The 20326-nt window shown below is 42.0% G+C and overlaps 1 protein-coding gene across 1 annotated transcript in view; it reads right to left on the bottom strand.

Moving 5' to 3' along the window:
- ERC2 (ELKS/RAB6-interacting/CAST family member 2) overlaps positions 1–20326 on the bottom strand; it is a 1053591-nt gene that overhangs the window by 777521 nt on the left and 255744 nt on the right. The window contains exon 4 of the mRNA XM_069084575.1: positions 19445–19519. Within this exon, the coding sequence (XP_068940676.1) occupies positions 19445–19519 (75 nt within the window). The remainder of the gene's footprint in view (positions 1–19444; positions 19520–20326) is intronic.

Below are 20326 nucleotides of genomic sequence, written 5' to 3'. Positions count from 1 at the left end.
AGTAAGAGGGTTAGTGCAAATTGTCCAGGGTCACATAACCAATAATTATTTAAGAATGGAGTAGATTTCCAGTCATCATGACTTGAGGGCAAGGTCCTATTTGTTCTAACCAAGGTGTTTCTCAATACTCTCAGAAGTCAAGTCTACAAACATTTATTAAGTGCCTACTGTTTATCAAGTGCTTTATTAAGTGATTTGGAACACATTTAGGAGAGGACACCAAGAATAGCATGAGGGCCACAGATCATTAAAGGGTCAACTGATTAAAGAGTTTTAGCCTGGGGGAAAAAGAGGATTTCCAAGGACAGGACTGCCCCCTTCAAGAATTTAAAGTTCTGTAATGTGGATGAGAAATTCAATTTGTTCTTCTCAGTTCTAGAGGACAGAACAAGGATTAAGGGATGGCTTCCTTTAAGTTCCAGGTAAATACAACCTTCTACAAGAAGTTTTTCCCGAATCCTTTGCAATGTGAGTTCCTTCCTTCCCTCTGTTGATTCTATTGGCGCACATCTTGTTTAAACCAAGCTGTCGCCATGTTGTCTTTCCCATCAGACTGTGAGCTCCTTGAGGGCAAGAGCCATCTTTCACTTTTCTCTGTATCCATGGCACTTAGCACAGCGTCTGACACAGCAGACGCTCAATAAATGCTTATTAGCCGATCAAGGTTTGACATACAAAGGTGGGGTAGCCAAAAGTAAAACAGCTTGTCCAAGAAGGTAATGAATCGATGCACAACGGATGTCTCCTTCCAAAGCCTGTAACTTCCAAAGTGACCCTTTTTAGTGACACAGACAGGAATGCTGCTTGTCCCAAGTTGGTGGAGATGGTCTTGGTGGTTCCTGCCAACTCTGAGAGTCAGTGATCAAACAGAACTTTACTGTGAATGGAAATGTCACACATTAAACATGAGTACCGATGATGACAGGGACCTGTTTTTCCCAGGATGAAAGAACATGGTAACCTTTGCTAACTTTGAGTCCAATCAATTGATTCAGTGCAAAAAATTAAAAGTCCCTCAATAAGCAAGTACTATGTGTATATCATGGTAAAAACATCACGAGAGGCCAAAAACTGTGATAATTACATTTCTGGTTAACTTGATAAACAAATGGTCATTTATGAAGTTTTTTGAAAATCAATCAAGCATTTATTCATAGAGAAAGAATGGCACAGCACAGACAGAGAGATAGAGCCAGAGACAGTTAGCCTTGATGAAGGGAGACCTAAGTTCATGCCCCCACTACTAAATACACATTAGCTGTATGACCCAAGATAAGGCACTTGACTTCTCTGTGTTCTAGTTAACTCTCCAAAATGATAAATTGCAAAGATGGGACCACCCTCTGCTGGGAGAAGTTTCCTTATCTGAGAATTCTCTGTCCCTGTGAAATCCCAGATCCAATAACTGGTCCCTGTGCGCCAGGGTTCAGTCTGTAAAGAAGGCCAGAAACAGTCACTGCCCCCCAGGACCTTCCAATCCAATGGGACAGACGATATTATTTCCTTACTCAGGAAACAAAGCAAAGAAATGACTCCAAATTTCCCCAAGACTTAGGAGCTATACTCAGACCAAACTTTCAAGACAAATACACCCCAGAGAGTCTCCTTGAAGCTGGTGGCCCCTTGAATAATTAAATTAACAAGCTGAACGATCCACTGCACAGATTCCAGATATTTAATTTGGGTTGGAGCATGAATACAGATAAAAATCAACTGCCCAACTTCCTCCAAGCTCTAAGTCATTCCTAAGCCCACAGCAATGAATACAACTTGGTGGCTGCTCTGATGGTGATGAATCTAGTTAAACTTGCTAGCCCATTAACCTTTCCTCTTCTAATTATTCCCAATTTTCTGGTATGTAGTTTGCTTGTAAAGACTTGTTTTCTTGTTGTCTCCATTAGATTATAGGCTCCTTGAGAGCAGGGACATCTTTTGTCTCTCTCCAGGGCTTAGCACATGCCCAGCACACAGGAGGTGCTTAATAAATGTTTACTGACTGGAAAAGTATAATCACCAATGATTTGCTGACAGTTTATTCATGGGAAGAAAAAGAACTTTTCAAGAAATTAAATGAATTTGAACATTTTCAGGATTACTACTATTAGGAAGAAGAGGAATTATAATAATGAACCATCATTTATACAGCTCTTTAACATTTAAAATAGCTCTATCTACATGTATTATGGCCCTAAATCATCCCTCAGAGGCAAGGGGCTATAGTAGATATAGGATTTGACTTGGAGTTAGGAAGATTTGGGTTCAAAAGCAGCTTCTGACACTTATAAGCTATGTAAATACAGGCACAATACTGAGATTCAGCTTCCCCATCCTATGGTATCTTTCAGCCCTAAATCTATGATTGCTTTGGTCGTCAATTTCTCCATCTGTAAAACAGGGGGATGGAGAGGAATAGATGACCCCAATAGACTCAGAAAAAGCCTTTGGCAAAGGACAGTGCTCATTTATGCTGAAAACCCTACAAAACATAGGGAAGGAAGGAAGGAAGGAGCTTTTCCAATATCATGAAAAGTATCCGTCTAAAGCCAAAAGCAAGCATCTTATGCAATGAGGACAAACTAGCAACTTTCTCCATGAATAGAAAAGGAAATCAAGGACGTTGACTCTCCACACTATTATTTTATATTGTTCTAGAGATGCCTGCAATAGCAACAGGGCAAGAGTAAGAAATTAAAGACAGGCAGAGAAGAGACAAGCGTATCCCTCTTTGCAGATGGCGTCTTGCTTTACTTAGAAAACCCTAGGGAATCAGCAGAGAAGCTAATTTAGAGAATTGGAAGCTTCTTAGGTTGCTGCCTACAAAATAAAATTTATCAAAGGAACAGCATCTCTATATAACAACAACACCCAAGAGGAATTCAGAGAAATAGAATCGAAGGCCTCAAAGGTCCCCTTTCTAGTTCCAAGTCTCTGCTCCTACCACCATCTTAGAAAGAAGTATTATTGTCCCCATTTTCCAAATGAGAAAACTGAGGCCCTGAGAAGTAATTGAGTCATACAAGGTCCTGTATCCAGAAAGCAGCTGGGCCTGGATTTGAATCCAGATCTCCTAATTCTAAAAGCAGCACAGTGCTGCCAAATAATTAGTCCTCTCCCACATAACTTCCAAAATACATTTTATGCTGTTGGGTTCAATCAGTCAATCAACAAACATTTATTAAGCACCAGCTATGCACAGAATGCTAAAAAGCCAAAACAATGCCTCCCCCCTATATTCTAAGGGAGAGTAAATGTGTAACTAAATTCGTACAACCTATAGGGAGAGTGGATAAGAAACAAATGAATGGGAAGCAAATGGATGGGAAGTGATAGGGGTGGCCCTACCAAGCAGGGATTCTCGAAGAAGGGGAGGTGTCAGCTGAGTTTTACTAATGAAGAATATGGGGAGGGGGAGAATTTCAGGCTTTGGGGATAAGCCAGTGAAAAAGACATAGAGTGGGAACAATGAGGAGGCTAACAATGATGAATTAAAGCATATGGGAAAGGGAATAATGTGTAAAAAGTCTGAAAGGTCTGAAGAAGCCAAGTTTTGAAGAGCTTTAAAGGCCCAATGAAGGATTTTATATCTGATCCCAGACACAATAGGGAGTCACTAGAATTTACTGAGTGGGGTAGGGGCAGGGGACGTGACATAGCTGGGCCTTTTCCTTTAGCAAAATTACTTTGGCACCTTAGGGAATGACAGGCCAGAACAAGGAGAGACCTGAGGAGGCTGGGGCCCATCTAGGCATGAGGAAGCGATGGTGGCCTGGCATCAGAGGAGAGAAGGGGACCTACACGGGAGATGTCATAGAGAAATATAACAAAATTTTGCGACAGCTTGGGTACACAGGCTTAGGAAAATCAGTAATGGAAGACGACGCCATGATCATGAGCCTAATTGACTGAGAAGATAATGGTTCCCTTGATGACCATAGGGAAAATGGGAAGGAAAGAGGGTTTAGAGGGGGAATGAGTTGTGTTTGGGGCATGTTGAGTCGAAAGGCCTACACTATTCAGTTAAAGAGTTCTCAATGAGAGTTGGTAACATAGGCCTGGAGCTCAGGAGAGAGTAGAGTTGGCTATAGACATGGGAGTCATCTTCGGAAATGATCATTGAATCTGTGGGAGCTGATGAGATGGCATCTATCACCACATGAAAGAGCATAGAATGAAGATCATTCTAACCACAAAGGTTCATTAAACACCTACTGTATGCCAGGTACTCAGCTGGGTTCTTAGAACTTAGACTTGGAAGGAGCTGACATTCCATCAAAAAAAAACGATATGTACAAGACAAATCCTACACCATGTCATTTCATGATGAGTTGGGAAGCAGGAGGCAGGATCAGGAAAGGCCTTATGTAGGAAATGGTATCTAAGTTGTGCCTCTGTTTACCAGTATGCTGGTTCCTGAAATATACATGTCAAGTATCCAGGAGTGAATTTCACTGTGTAAAAGTTGGGCAAAAAGAGTTTGTTTCAATGGGGACACAAGCAGGGTCCCCAAATGCTCTACTCTTCCTAAGCTCAATCCCAAAGCCTTCACGCCCTCATAATGAGTCTGAGGTTACAACAAATGCTTCTGTTCACTCTGTTAAAATGTGATCACAGGTTCTTCACATTCTGTGCCTTTTTGACATCTTCAATTTGTCACCAATGGGTATAGAAACAGTTGGCTTATGATGATTGACTGTTACAAATTTGGCTTTCCATCAGTACATGAGGAGTCAGCAATTAATGAAAATGCCATCTTTGAAAGGAGTTACATAGAGTTTTTCACTGGGCTATTGGGAATCATACTGGACCAAAGAAATCCCAGAACAGGTTGAAAGCTAAGTCCCATAACTGAGGAAAGACTTATTGTTATCTTCCCTTTGGAAACTGAATTCTACCAGGGAGTAAAAAGCAAATTTGTGAGATGGCTTTGGATTTAGGACAATTTTCCTAAACTAACGAACATCCTTTTCATTTTTTATTTAGCCACAGGTGTTACACATTATCTCAAGCTAGAAAGAATGGGTATTGTAGGAGACACTTCAGGAAGGATATGCTTTCTTGGTAATAATCCCATCCCCATTTAGAAAGACGGCATCAAAGAAAGCAGAAATCGACCCTGGCAATCTACAGGAAGTCTTGTGCCCAGCAGGAAAGAAATGTGAGAAAGTTATTTCAGTTCCTTCCGAGAGTGGGAGATAAAGAAGACAAAGGAGACCTCAGGTTCAAAAGACAATGACCTTTGTACTTGGACAAATAGGGAAATGGCCAGGAAAGCCAAGCAGCACTGATGGAAATGTAGCTCCTGAAATGGGAGGCAAAGAAAATGGTGGCTACTGGAACTAATTCTCCTATCCATCTCATTTTGAGGAATTAGGAGTTAAAGATTTCTTTTTAGCCACTAAAGTCATTAAGATGAGAGAAACTACTAAAATATTGCTGTGTTAGGTCATACATCATGCTCTAAAAGTCTTAGTTTAGTTTTGAACTATTAGCTCCATTAGAAGGGCACTAAAGTGGGGCAGCCAGGTGGTGCAGTGAGTAAGAGTGCCGGCCCCGGCGTCGGGAGACCCAGGATCGGTTCCGGCCTCAGATGCTTGGCACCCACACAAAATAACTGGCCATGTAACCTTGAGCAAGTTACTTAACCCCAATTTCTTTTTTAAAAAAGGGCACTAAAGCTTTGGGGATACACTACACACTAGTCCCTGTACCTATAACTCATCTCTTCTTCATTCCATAAGCTCTGCAAGACCTGAAGTTCATGAAGATCTGCACTCCCACTTTTCCAAGGAAGAAGGAAATTTTGAAACAGGAAGTTCCTGCTCTGCTAATATGTAGAAAGCCACCTCCTTCATCTGCTTAACCTCAAACACTGAGGACCCTCTTTCCTGAGACCTACTGGCATCTGTAAGGAGGATGCACTCTCCTCCCCCAATGAATGTAACTACAGAAAGCCCAGATATCTCTACAGAATCAACCAATCAATCAAAAGAATAAACCAGATGTGAGCAAGTCCTTAATTAACTTGGAAGAATGAAATATTTTGATCAATGGATGAAATCAGATGAGCCACATGGCAGATATGTTTGTATTCAATGAAAGACTCAGACATACCTCTGAGCCTATATATAGCATAGAAAGCTGATTCACAATTGAGCATTCCAGAAGCAATATTTTAGCTAAAAGCCAATCTAGTTATGGTCAAGAATAAGGGGAGGAATGGAGCTCTCCCTCCTCTCTTCCTTTGAAGACTTGGTGAATTTTAAAGATCAGAAAACTTGAACTTCCCATCAAGGCTGGTAGTGGGATGTGCCCCCAAAAGCTGTAGCTTATAACAGCTTCTGAAAAAGACACTGCTAGACATACTGAATGGCAACTTTGGGATTCTAAAATGGCACCAAATAACCCCATAGGAATTAAATGATCTGCCCTCAGTCACACAGCTAGTTAATGTGTGATTCAGGATTTGAACTCAGGTATTTCTGATTCCAAATCCAACCCTCTATTGTTAACCAAAGAACATTATCACAAGTCCATGAGACACTGCATTATACACTGAACCAAGCAGCTAAAAATACTTACATATGTTGGCACATCTGATCTGCCCAACAACTTTAGGAGGTAAATGGCAGAAGGATCATTATTGTCATGTTATAGACAAGGAAACTGAGATACAGTGAGATTAGACAACTTGCCTAAGGTCACAAAACTAATAAATACAGGGGTCCTGTCTTAAGATGCTTACTATTCTATCATCATCATCATCACTAAACTTCAGTAGTCCAACAAAAAAAAATGTTGAGTAGATGATCTTTTCTGTAAATTTTTTTGGTCCCAATACATCTCAGTCTATTGTACTATTTGTTTGAGATATTTTTCTCACTTCATTTTTATAGTCTCTGTCAGTTATAATGAGTGAATCTACAAACCAACAGCCTTTTTGTCTTAGCTAAAAAAGTCCCTTACAGAATGAATATCATTTTGGGGATATTCAGAAGTCAATGTAAGGCCTTTCCCCTCCTCAATCTATCTGGATGATTACTTTCCTTCACTTTGCTAAGGAAGATCTGAATTTAAGGTGATCAATGAGGTAGTTCGGAGGAAATTGTTAGAAAGATTGGCTTCTACAAGCAAAAGAACAGTAAAAAGAGTAAAAAGAACATCAAGAGCCTGAAGACTGGACGTCCCAGGTTGAGTCCTCCGTGTATGAGACATTTTCACACGTTCCCCCTCCCCCAACCCCAACTTTTTTATTTCTTGTTCCATCATTCCAGTTGTTTTCTGTCTTCAATGGAGCCCTCATCTCACCCATTGTGGGCAAAGATTTCAACCCATCAAAGATGATGAAAGAAGAGACTAGACATCTTCTCAGGGAGGATGAGTTCACTGATGATGATGATGAGATAAAACTGTTCAATTTCTAGTCTGTTTTGTTCTCTTCTAAGGAGCATTATTCTTGGCCTCAGAAGCAAAGGGCAGGAATAGACAACAGGGAAATGATTTTGTTATTATTGGGTCCTTTCAGTCATTTTTGACTCTGTGACCCCATTTGAGGTTTTCTTGGCACAGATACTGGAGTGGTTTTGCCATTTCCCTCTCCAGCTCATTTTACAGATGAGGAAACTGAGGCAAACAGGATTAGGTGATTTGGCCAGGATCATATAGCTAGTGTCTGAGGTGTGATTTGAACTCAGGTCTTCCTGACTCCAACCCAGGACTCTATCCACTGTACCACCTAGCTGCCCTTACAAGTGATACCTAAGATAAATGAAAATATAGTGAAAGAGTACCTTCCTAAATTAAAAGCAATGTAGACCAGTGGATTATAATCCAGGATACCGAAAGAAATGGAGGCTTTGATTATAGCTGTAGGAAAGACTTCAGATAGGCTTTACCTTATTCATGCCTGGACCCTCCCTCTAGACCCCTCTGCTCTAGCCCCAGTGCCTGCTTGTGTCTGTCTGTCTTTGTCTCTCTCTCTCTCTCTGTCTGTCTGTCTCTCTGTCTGTCTCTGCCACCCCCCAAATGGTGCTTCTGGGAAGAGAATGTCCAACCAGGAGAGGAGGGCCTCAGGGTACATGATTCTCCAAGGTGGTAACATGGTAGGAGAGGGAAAAGGAGTTTATAAAATCTTTTCCCCACAATGGGCCAGGGAGGGAGGCAATAAAAATATCATTATCTCAACTTTACTGAGGAGGAGAGACTCCAAGAGGTTAAATAAATTATGTTTGGCCAGTCTGGGGATGTTCAGCCTCAGATCTCCCAAAATTAATGCTATATTTCATTTGGAGAGTCTAAAAATCATAAATTATAGAGGAGTTGCTGATCTATACTGTCAGAGGGATTTATTTATGAGGAATTCCCTACCTTGCTACATATCACCAATTTATATTTATATATATACATACATGTATGCACATATATTCATATATATACACACATATAGTCATATAGAACCTCAATTCCATCATCAATAAAATGGGAGAAGATATTTATACGATCTCACAGGGTTATTGATAGGAAAATGCTTTGTAAATCTTGGAAATGACTGATGGTTTTATTACGACATAAATAATGACGGTAATGATCAGAACAACAACAAAATTCTAGATAAATTAACAGGAGAAAAATTTCCCAAAGTGAAAAGAAAGCAAATGACTTTTTTGTTACTGTCCTGTTGAGTTCAAATAAATATTTAAAAAACAAACTGCAAACACAATCCCAAGTTATGTGCATACTCATGTACTGTCATTGCATGGCTCGTGTGTGTCTCCATAAAACAGATACAGACATGTACATGAATGCCACCACTGAGAAGGACTTTGGGAACCCTCTTTTCCCTATTGGGTGCATTACTTCTCCTCTTGAACATCAAACATGATAGAGTGTTAAGCAACTGAGAAACAGATTTTGTTCCTCTCTAGGAACAGTGGAACACTGTGGGGGAAGGAGGGAGGGAGGGAGTAGGCGGGAAATCAGAAAGGCAATACAACTGAGTCATCGGCTGTGACAGCTGGGCCGTTGCTGGGCGTTACCACGTACTCTCCTTCCACATGTACTAAGAAGCAATCAGTAATCCATTATGAAACATGAATGCCAATCTCTTTTTCTTTCCATTTTAACAAAGGACCCTCAAAGTGCCCACCAAGAGCTTCTACAGTGCATCAGTCCAGGGACATGGCAGAAGACAAGTGACCCAAAAAGGGTCAATTTAGTCTAAAGAAGACATGATCCAATGAGAAGGAAATGTCCCTGCATAATTATATTACCCTCTACTTAGAATAAAACATGAAACTATTATTACTGGACACCACAGAGGCTCTGGTCGGCTTCCCTTTTAAAATCTCTCTTACTGTGGATGGGAGCAGAACTTTCCAAACCTACAAGCTCTGGCCATGTAGAGCTGGGCTGTCTCTGGAAGGATTTATTGTGTGGGGCTAACCACTTTTCTAAGGGGCCAAGTTAATCACTAGAGGCAGAAGGAAAGGTTTGGCATGAGATGCATTAGAAAAACAAAATTCATGGTTCATCACGGGTGGTGAGCTGGTTTTTATGTTTTGTTTTTAATCATCAGACCTTGAAAAGATTAAGAAGTGTAGCATAAGAAGATAGAAACTGGCCTTTTATAAGCAGAAAGAACTCGAATATTTTTTGTTGATGGAAAATCCCAAATACTGAAGGAGATTGAATTATGGTTTAACTCAAAGAGATAAAAATACTGTTTTTTACATCATACCACAATCTACTGGTGACTTGTCCATTGGTGAGCCTCCATCTTGTGAGGGGCCCAGGCACCCCTGCCTTCGTTCTCCTCCAGGCCCCGGGGGTTCCTGACTTTGTGAACTGCATCACCGAGGGCCTCCTCTTCACCATCCTTCCATTCTGCTCCCTTTTACGTGCTCCCTTTCGTCAGAGTTCAAGCTCCATGAGCACAGGGACTGTCTTTTGCTTTCACTTGTATCCCCAGCAAATAGCACTGTTTCTGGCACAGAGTAAATGCTTAATGAATGTTTCTTTCTTTCCCTCCATGGAAAGACAGAGAGAAACTGGAAGCTGTAAAATTATAATGATCAAAAGAAGAAACAGGATCACACCCCTCCCCCGGCTTCTCTGCAGAGGCAGGGGACAGTAGGTGTAGGACATCGTATACACTGCCACATTTTTTTCAATATATTAGTTCATTTAGGGAATTTTCCCTGTTTTTTATTTCTTTGCTCCAAAGGATGGCTTACCAAGAGGAGGGAGGTGAAATACATTGGAAAATGTAGTTCATATTCAAACAAAAGCTATCAATCAGATTGTAGTTTAAAAACACTAAATTCACCACTAAAGTCAAACTATGATGAGATACAGTAAAAGAGATAAATAGGAATCAAAGTAATTAAAGGAACCCAGAAAGCCGGCATACTGCCCCTCTTACCCAGCCCTGCTTCGGGCAGAAGTGAGGGAGTAAGGCCTTGCAACAGGGTCTATAACTTTATACTTTTTCTAGATGTTGGTTAGTTTTGTTGAACTTTTTTTTCTTCTTTTTTCATCTTTCTAAAGATTTGCTCCAGGGCCCCCAATTGATAAATGGTCAAAGGATATATAAACAGGCAGTTTTCAGAGAAAGAAATTAAAGATATCTATAAGCATATGAAGAAAAGCTCTAAATCACTATTGATTAGAGAAATGCAAATCAAAACAACTCTGAGGTACCACATCTCACCAGTCAGATTGGCTAAGATGGCAAAACAGGAAAATGACAAATGCTGGAGAGGATATGGGCAAATTGGAACACTAATGCATTGCTGATGGAGTTGTGAACTGATCCAGCCTTTCTGGAGAGCAATCTGGAATTATGCCCAAAGGGCTATAAATAATTTCATACACTTTGACTCAGCAATACCACTTCTAGGATTATATCCCAAAGAGATCATAGAAGTGGGAGGAAGACCCATATGTACAAAAATATTTATAGCAGCTCTTTTTGTGATAGCAAAGAATTGGAAATTAAGAGGGTGCCCATCAATTGGGGAATGGCTGAACAAGTTGTGGTATATGCATGTTATGGAATACTATTGTGCTATAAGAAATGAGGAGCAGATGGACTTCATATTTACCTGGAGAGGCTTATATGAACTGATGCTGAGTGAGAAGAGTAGAACCAGGAGAAATTTGTACACAATTACAGAAACAATGTATGTGTGATGACCAACTTTGATAGACTGGACTCTTCTCAGCAATGCGGTGATATAAGTCAATCCCAAAAGACTCATGATGGAGAGAAATGTGTGCATCCAGAGAAAGAGCTAGAAAGAACTGAGTTTGAATCCAGATTGAAGCAAACCACCTGATCTTTTTCTTTTTCTTGTTTGTTTTTATTTCCTCTTTACCATTTTTCATTCCATCTGATACAATCCATCTTTATAACCTGACTAATGTCTAATGTAAAAGTATTTGCAGATCCTATGCTTTATTGTATGCCTCCATGGGGGGAGAGGGGAGGGAGGGATTAGAATTGGAAACTCAAGGAATTGTGGAATTGAATCTTGTAAACTAAAAGTAAACAAAAAAATCAATAAAATAAAATAAAAAAGATTTGCTCCAGGGGCAGCTAGGTGGCGCAGTGAATAGAGCACCAGCTTTAGAATCAGGAGGACCTGAGTTCAAATCCAGCCTCAGACACTTAATACTTACTGGCTGTGTGACCTTGGGCAAGTCACTTAACCCCAATTTCCCTGCCTTCCTCCCTCCAAAAAGACACACACACACAAAAAAAAAAAGATCTGTTCTCTGGAGGGGGGATTTAAGTGATATAAAAACAAGAGAGAGAGAGAGAGAGAGAGAAACTTAAAAAGAGACAGAATGTCAAGAAAAAAAGAATGGTCAACAGTATCAAATGATGAGGAACATGAAGACTGAAGGAGAAAAGCACATAAAGGGATACATGCTGCCAGCAACCTCAAAGAAATCCCCCAAACTGAGCTCCATAAACTACTCGTCAAGGTGTAAAGACAAGTCTCAAGAGTCCATCCTTTTATGGAAACAAACGATAGGACGCTAAGTGCCTGGCTTAAGGGCACACTGTGTTCTAGTTCTATTCCTTCTAAACATCCTAATTATGTTTTATTTAAGAAAAAATGGTCTCCTCTCCACTGTCAAGTCAGCACGGCACAGTGGAAGGACCCTCAGCTGGGAGCAGGGAAGGCTTGGGCTCGGCTCTCATCTCTGAAATCTCTTAGTTGAGGGGGCCAGTGTCATAATAACAACAATAAAGGGTGATGTTGCACGTATGTATATGGTACTGTAAGATTTGAAACCATTATATGTATTATGTATATAAACACATGTGAGAACATATACACATGTGTGCACGTATGTATACATGTATGCACACATATATAATTTCATTTCATCCTCACAAAATCCACAGTAGATAAGTGCCATTATTTTCCCCATTTAACAGATGAGAAAAATGAGAGGAGTGACTTTCTCAAGGTCACACAGCTTGTAAGAGACTCAGGATGTGAACTCAGATCTCCTTGTCTCTGAGGCCGTAGCATAGTCTCTACTGCTCGTGCTGCTTCCTAAGTGCCTTAATCTCCAGGTGCTACAAGCAATTCCTGGGACCTACCTAGGAAATCATAGAAGGTTTATAATCTACATGAATAGAGAGAGGTCCCGTGTTAAATTGCCCATGATGACAAAGTCTCCATAGCCTCAGTTGCATTCCCTGAATACCTACCTAGGCGTACCTGAGACTACCGAGGGCACGTAACTAGGCAATGGACTAATAAGGGTCTAATGGGAGTCCAAGCAGAGCCTTGTAGAAGGCCAGAAAGGCCAGACTCCCAAGGACACCTGGGAAAACACAATGCAATGATGGTGTTGGTTGGTTGGCTGCCGTGGATGGAATGATGGGGGAGGTGATCCAATAGAGACCTGTCTTCATGGCCTTAGGGGAAGGTTCCCCGCCACCTAGAGGCCACACTCCTTTTGTGCTTCTGTCCATCTCTGAAGATCAGAAAGCTAAGCAGGGATAATCCTGGAGAGGAAGGGAGGAAGGACCGAGTCCACATGGCTTCCAGATGAGAAAGCAGTCATCATGTGGGTCTCACACCCTCCCAAGGAATGACTTCCCACCTCTACCCCTCTCCCCATCTTTGGGTCTAAGGAGCCGCCCTAGCCTTTGTGTCTCAAGCAGTCACTTGATGGCTTTGGGGGGTGGAGGGAAGGGAACATGAAAAGATAAAACTTTGAAACCAGTATTTTTCATGAAAAGATTGAAGAGTTGTCCTGTCTGATAATTCCCCTTTTTTGCTACTCCCATCGCTCTCTTTCTGGACACTTCACCCTTCCTTTTTCCTTTGTCCAGCGGAGAACTCCCAGCAGTAACAGAGAGGCACCTCATCTGTGACTTAGTGTTGGACACAGAAGTGACGTTACTTGCCCAAAATCACAGACTAGTATATACCAAAGGCTAGACTTGAACCCGTCTTCTTGACCCTGAGGCCAATCCTCTGCTCACAACCCATCCTGCCTTGAACTCCTCTGATCCTGAGAGACACAGAAAAGGCATCTGTGTTCAAAACTGGCTTGGCCATGAAAATTGACACAGGGGCCTACTGAGTCCAAGCAGGACCAATCCACAGGGCATCAGGCAGACGGATGGGAAACTCAATGACTTTCCATCTGGGGCATGTGACAACACATCATCATGATGGAAATTTAGAGAGGGAAGTTGACATTAGCCTTGTGGTTGACTCCCCAACCATCTTGGCTCCCCTGACAGCCAGTAAGGAAATTACACTCCCTAAGTAAATAGCCCGCACTAAGTTATCTGAAGCGCTCAGGGAAAAGAGGGCTGCCTCTCTTCAGCATCCACCCTGGGACCCATGACTAAAGCCAAGAAAACAAAATTTTTTAAATCCAGATTTTAACAGCCACCTTCACTTAAGCAAATAGTTCAGCTCATTGGCTAGGCATCAATAAGCATCTTAGGCTATCAGCTAACCAGGAGTTCTAACTAGCTTTTGTCATCCCCAGGGAAAGAAGCATTAAGTAGGTATACAGATCACTTTTTAAAGACAAATTCCAGTCATAGGCTGGAGAGTCAGTGCTAAGATTGGGGAAGGCAAGAGACCCTAAGGTACCACTAGGCTACCAGTGGTAGTAGAAGGCTGCTGCTCTAGGGAGGGAGCAAGGCCTAGCAGAGTTCACCTGGAGTAGTCACCAGAAGCACTCTTGGATAGCTTCCCATTTAACTAATCGTTCCAGCCAACGAGTTACCAAGCTCAATCATTTCTGTGCTGCTGAAGGGCTGGAAACAAGAGGAATGCCCTCTAGAGTCTAGCACCCAAAGGCAAAGCCCATCCTATGTATGGCTTATGGTTGAACATGATACCTCAGTGATGTTATCACAGAACAACATTAGTCAGGCAACATCTTTCAGATTATGTCTACAATGAGAGACAGAGCTAAAATCAGGACACAGAAACCAGGCCAGCTGACTCTCCACTCAAGGCCCTGCCCCTTAGACGATCCCAAGTTATGTGCATACTCATGTACTGTCATTGTATGGCTCGGCGTGGGGGCCCAGAATCTGCATGAGTTGTGATTATCTCATCAGCGTCTGTGTGACAGAAAGATCAAGGTGGCTCATTCCAAAGGAGATGTGGCTGGCAGAACTGCGTGAGCCTCTTCTGGCTGGGCCAGGTTGCATCTCAGGAACAAGTGATCATTGCAACTTCTAGGACCAGCCAATGACATTCTTGCCATTGAATGAATGATCTTCTTGCAAGTTGGGACAGGGTTTCCAATGGGGCACCTCAAGCTTTACAAAGTGCTTCATATCTGTTGTCTGATGCTCACAACAAATCTGCGAGGTAAATGCCATTGTTATTCCCACTTGAGAGCTTGCTCAGAGTCACATGGCTAGTAAGTGACATGCATGTGTTGAATAATGTGCCCATGTGCATGCATACATACATATGTGCACATATGCACATATATTTGTGGAATATATTACTCAAGAGATTATATGCATATATATATACATATATACGTGTGTATGTGTGTGTGTATGCGCTGAATTAGCTGGGTTCTCAAACTGAAGACTGGTGTAAAGGAAAGGACACAGGATTGGAGCCAGAGGACCTTGGAAAGAACTCCACATCTGACTCTATTTGTGTGACCTTGGGCCAATCACTTCCCTCCCTGGGCCTGAGCCTTCATCTATAAAAATAAGGGGGTGAGCTAGATCATCTCTAAACTATCTCCCAACTCTAGATGTATGTTCCTAGGAAAATGATGTCTCTCGCCAAGCTCTGACCCACCGATCAGCTCTCATTATCTGACACCATGAAACAAAAGCATGAGTGTGTACATGGATAGGTCCTTTCATTTCAGTTAACCCATTTAGCTGCCAATTTTACAAATAAAATACACTCTCTGTTGGTAAAGTACAGCAACTACTCTCTGGGGTTGTTTAATTCTAGTGGGCCTCCATCAGTCAAGAGCGAACCTCCATCCTTAAAGAACTTGGAAGGAGCTTCGTTGTAGTCTCAACTCTCCCAGGACCCCAGGAGGGTACTATAAGCATGTGCTCAAAAAGCAATCTCACCTACTCATAAAAGAGTTAGCAGAGGACCTGGCACATAGTAGGCACTTTATAAATGTTTGATTGATTGATACAAAATGGCTGATTGATAGAACCTGAAGTCTGCTATTTCTGAAATGGTGACTTTGGTTCTCACTATCTTTAAAGAGAATAGTTGGACAAGACCCTGACCATTTTGCTATTTCTTGCCTTTCATTTTCACAATGTCAAATACAGGCATGAGAGCTGTTACCCTTAACCCCACATGGAGCAAGGTCCTGAGTTTACAATGATCAGAAGTTAAAATCAATATGTTTGCAGATTCCAGAGGGATTAGCTTTTTTTTCTGCTTGGCCCCTGAGAACAGAAGTAGGAGCAAAAGGCAGAATCTGCAAACCTGATTAGGCTGTATGTAAGGGGGAGGAGAAGGAAACCGGCTCAAAATAATTGGAGCTATCCAAAGGTAGCAATGGGCTGCCTTAGGGCAGACGAGCATCCTTTCCATACTGGACACCTTTGAGTTGAAGCTAGAGGAAGACACACCAGGGAGGCTGGAGGAGGGATTTTTATTTAGGTGCTAATTAGACTAGCTGGTCCCTGAGGTCTCTCCTTCAGTTCTCAGATTCTGTGATTCCATGACAGGAAGGGAGGGGAGGAACTGGCTTTTTAAATAGTCCATAATGTCCTATAACAACAGAAAGAGGAAACGTGTGTAAAAAAAAAAAAAAAGACTTAGGTGAGTCGCTAAAGGAAGAAAAAGAGAAAGACAGCTACATTTACAGAGGCAACACACTTTTTCTAAAACACACACGCAGTTTTCTAGAGCAAACCCATACATAACATACCTGCCATACCAAATCTCGATCAAAGTTAAAACATGGTCTTCCCTGCAAGAAGATAAACCATAAATAACTTTATTCATAGTAGGTCCTTCCATCTTAACTAAGGCGACTTGAACAAAATGGTTACAAAACTATCGAGTCTACCTGGGGTAATAACATTTCTATAGTCAAGAGACTGATAAATGCTTTCTGCATGGGGATCTAGCAGTTTCAAGACCTGTGCAGAGAATCTGTCCACAAAGAATAACTCTGTAAGACAGGAAACTCATTGGATGTGAAGAACAAAAACTGTTCTTAGTGGTTCCAAGTAGGACTTTATTTGGGGCAAGAACTCATGGAATCACACCTGCTATCTTTTTTTCCTGATGGGTAACAGATGAAAGAAATCAAAAAGTTGTTCTGCAGCTATTTAGAGGATCAATGTATGGATTAAAGAGTATTGTTAACCAAAGCAGTATTTCACAGATACTTTTTTTTTGCTTGCTTGTTTTTTTTAAAGCTATATAACTTGGAATTTTGGCAAAAGTCTGTCCAATTCTGAGCCTTGGCCAAAAGTTAACATGAAACTTTAGTTTTTAAGTCTTATCCAAAAGAGAGCCAGGTGCTCTCCCCACTGCTGACATGCAAGCTCCATTCACTCTGTACCCGCCTCCTTGCCCAAATTGTCCCTAGGAGTTGGCTCTAGAATCTGAGCTCTCCTCATCTGTTTCCCCTCCAAGTCCAAAGGGAGCAGAACTTGTGGTGCAAGAGCGAATCAAAGCTTGAGCTTCTGAGCACTGAGGAAATATGCAGAGAGGCTGGTTATCTTCTAACAACCTGCTACAGAACTCATCCTAAAGAGGTGAAATGGAATGCTAATGAATGACAGATTTCTCCATGGCCTAGCACAGAAAGAAGTGCCATAGTAAGGACCCCAACTATCTGAACACTGCCAGCTCTATGCATAAAGCGACCCGGCAGCTTCCGGCTATGGATAAATGTGTTGATCGGTGCTCACCCTGAAAATGGACTTCCATGTCATTCCACTGAGTTTCCTGGAAAGATTTCACTTACTGGCTTTAAGAATTGGGGGGAGGGGTCCCCTCTTTGACATACAATTATAATGATAGAAGCAGTGACTAGAAACTAAGGTGAGAGATCAAAGGTCTATTTCAACTCTAAATCTCCAATCTCATCATCTCTTAGTTTTCCTTTTTAAAAAATGGCCAAAAGCTATCATAAAGGGGACCAAGTGCATGTATAAAACTCTCTTCACTAAAGGTTCATCTCTAATGCTGGGAGAGCATTCACTTTTGAGAATCAGCCAGCGGCCCTCCAATATTCCACACAGGGGCACAGATGCACTTACTTTCTCGACAGAGATTTTGAAAACTTCTTTTGGTCAGGTAAACTGCTCATTTTAGATTCCTGTGATTTCATGGGTATAGGGAACACCCAGTATAGAAATTCCCATCCATTGATGCAACTTGTCTGTAACTTATAAAGACTGTCTTATTTTTATTTTGGTTCACCAGCTTCCTAGGAGAGTGCCTGACATGGAGCAAGAACTGAAAAAAAAAGGTTTGTTGCTTGACTAATAGATTAATTGGAAAACATCCATTTAAAACTTCATGGAATTAAGGTCGAAAGGGACCTTGCAGGCCATTCAGTCCAAGTCCTTCCTTTTACAGATAAGGAAACTGAGGACCGAGGAGATTATAGACTAAAATATAGAGCTGTGACTCTGTTGTATTGCTGCAACATGCCACAGGCTGAACTTCAACCCAAGTTTTCCTGACTCTACCAGGACTGGCTCCCTAGGCACCACTTAATACTGCTTCTCCTAAGATAACAAATTATAAAAATTCTGAGCAATATAATGTGTATTAGTTTTAAGCCAATTTTAACTAAGCCCATGGTTTAACCAAGTCAATGGGCTAACTCCTCTCTACCCTGACTTACAGGCCAAAGACCTAGAGGTCTTTGCAGCAGCTATATTTGATTGAAGCCATTGTCACTGACTAGATAACATCCTAAACTCATCTGTATAGATGGTAAGAGGGTGCAAGGGTCAATGGTAGGGAGTCTTTTATTCCTCTCTAGGTCTTGGGGTCTTTGGAACAGACAATCTGAGTGTATGCACTGAATATTGATGGGATTCTGTGCAGAAGTAGGGGTGGGCAGTGTGTTTCCTATAACCTTTAGAGCTTTCCTACAAGTTGGGCCAGGCTTCATTTTCAAAGTAACACTTTCAAGTGAAAAGACTTCAGGTTACTAGACACAAAAATAAAATAAAAATTAAAAGGCAGCTGAGCTCCATTCATTTAAATCAGCTTACAAAACTTAGTTGTTTCATTGCTCCTAATTTGTATCAGCTGAGTATTTAATCATACTTGCTATACAAACACACCTTAGAGCTTAAGGAGCTTTTTAAGATTATTCCTCTGTTACCTTCACAACTGAGTGGAGGGAAGGAGATGTAGGAGGGGAAATTTGTAAATACTATCTCAACTATCATTATCTTCAACCTTGACTAAGAAATAGTGTTCAGGTTAACACACCCACACACGGTAGGGAAAATGTCTCTTTTGGGATGAAAATTATTTTCCTGATAATGTCATTTCAATCACTTGATGACCCTTCTGTTGGGCACAAAGAAGCCTTCCTTGGCAAACTCTGGTTTCTCCAAAGGGCTTTTGTCACTGAATTGGGGGGTGGGGTAGGGAAAGTAGATGTATTCAGTTCCTTAAAATGTAATTCTTGAAAATAGTTAACCGTTTCTGATGACTTCTGTTGCTTGCCAGAGGAGCCAATTCAGGCGGGTGACCCTTACACAAACAGGAAAGAAACCCTAAGGAATGTAGCTGTAGGAATCACAAATAGGAAAAGACCACATCAAAACAAATCATTATCTTGAGACTGTTTGTTTGTTGGGGTGGAGGCAAAGAGCTATGACAAATGATTAGGCTCAGTGCACGTTTTCCGATCTCAAGTGCCCACGAACGTCACCAGTTGGTTGACACTGCCAAGAGTGCCCAGCCCCTACCTTCATTTCTATGACAGTCTGAAGAGCCTTCGTCTTTGCCGGTTCCGGCTGAAGTTGGGTCCTCCTGTGCAGCTCCTGTGGAGGGACACGATAGAAATAAGCCTGACGGTTCATCCTCCCATCATCCAGCACCTCAGACAGCCGTCCCAGCGTCCCCCGAGCCCAGGACCGCTGGGCACCCAGCTGAAGGCTACAGGTGCTACTACTCCCCGGCAGCCCAGGGCTCGCTCTCGCTGCTGCTGCCGCTGCCGCTGCCTGGAGGCTAGGTTACAGGCGACGGAGCCGGCACACGCGCGATTTCTAAAACTTCCATCAATAATGAATGTCAACTGTGACAAAGACAGCAAGGGAGCCGTGTCCAAATACTCTTCCACACTGCTGCATGTGCCCAGACAGCCTGTCCTCCCCCAGCCAATCACAACGCTGAGGGTTCCTCACACACAGGCCGAATAAACAAAGGGAGAAAAGGACCTGGGTGAATGCAAACCCACACCAGGCAGGGCAGAAGCTACCAGGGTTCCAAGCAAGCAATGAAGACCATTTTCAGTACAAATGTGGCACTCTTTCCAGCAGCAAACTGGTTTGATGGAACACAGTGAAAGCCCTGCCTTCTACTCTCCAGCTGCATCTGTGGCTGATAGAGTAATATCCTAGGAAAGCAAAAGTCAAGGTATAGATAACATCGAGAGGTGGCTTTAAAGCCAGCACGGGGGAAAAGGGGGGAGAAGGGGGGGCAGGGGGGAGAGGGAGAGGGGGAGAGAGACAGACAGACAGAGAGACAGACAGACAGACAGACAGAGAGAGAGAGACAGAGAGAGAGAGAGAGACAGAGAGAGAGAGAGACAGAGAGAGAGAGAGACAGAGAGAGAGAGAGACAGAGAG

Source organism: Petaurus breviceps, unplaced genomic scaffold (genome assembly GCF_028583685.1).
Source record: "Petaurus breviceps papuanus isolate PSGF00001 unplaced genomic scaffold, PetGlider_PUasm1.0 174, whole genome shotgun sequence".
NCBI classification, from domain to species: Eukaryota; Metazoa; Chordata; class Mammalia; order Diprotodontia; family Petauridae; genus Petaurus; species Petaurus breviceps.
Note: the sequence above shows the minus strand (reverse complement) of the source record. Positions and strands in the feature narration are given on the sequence as shown.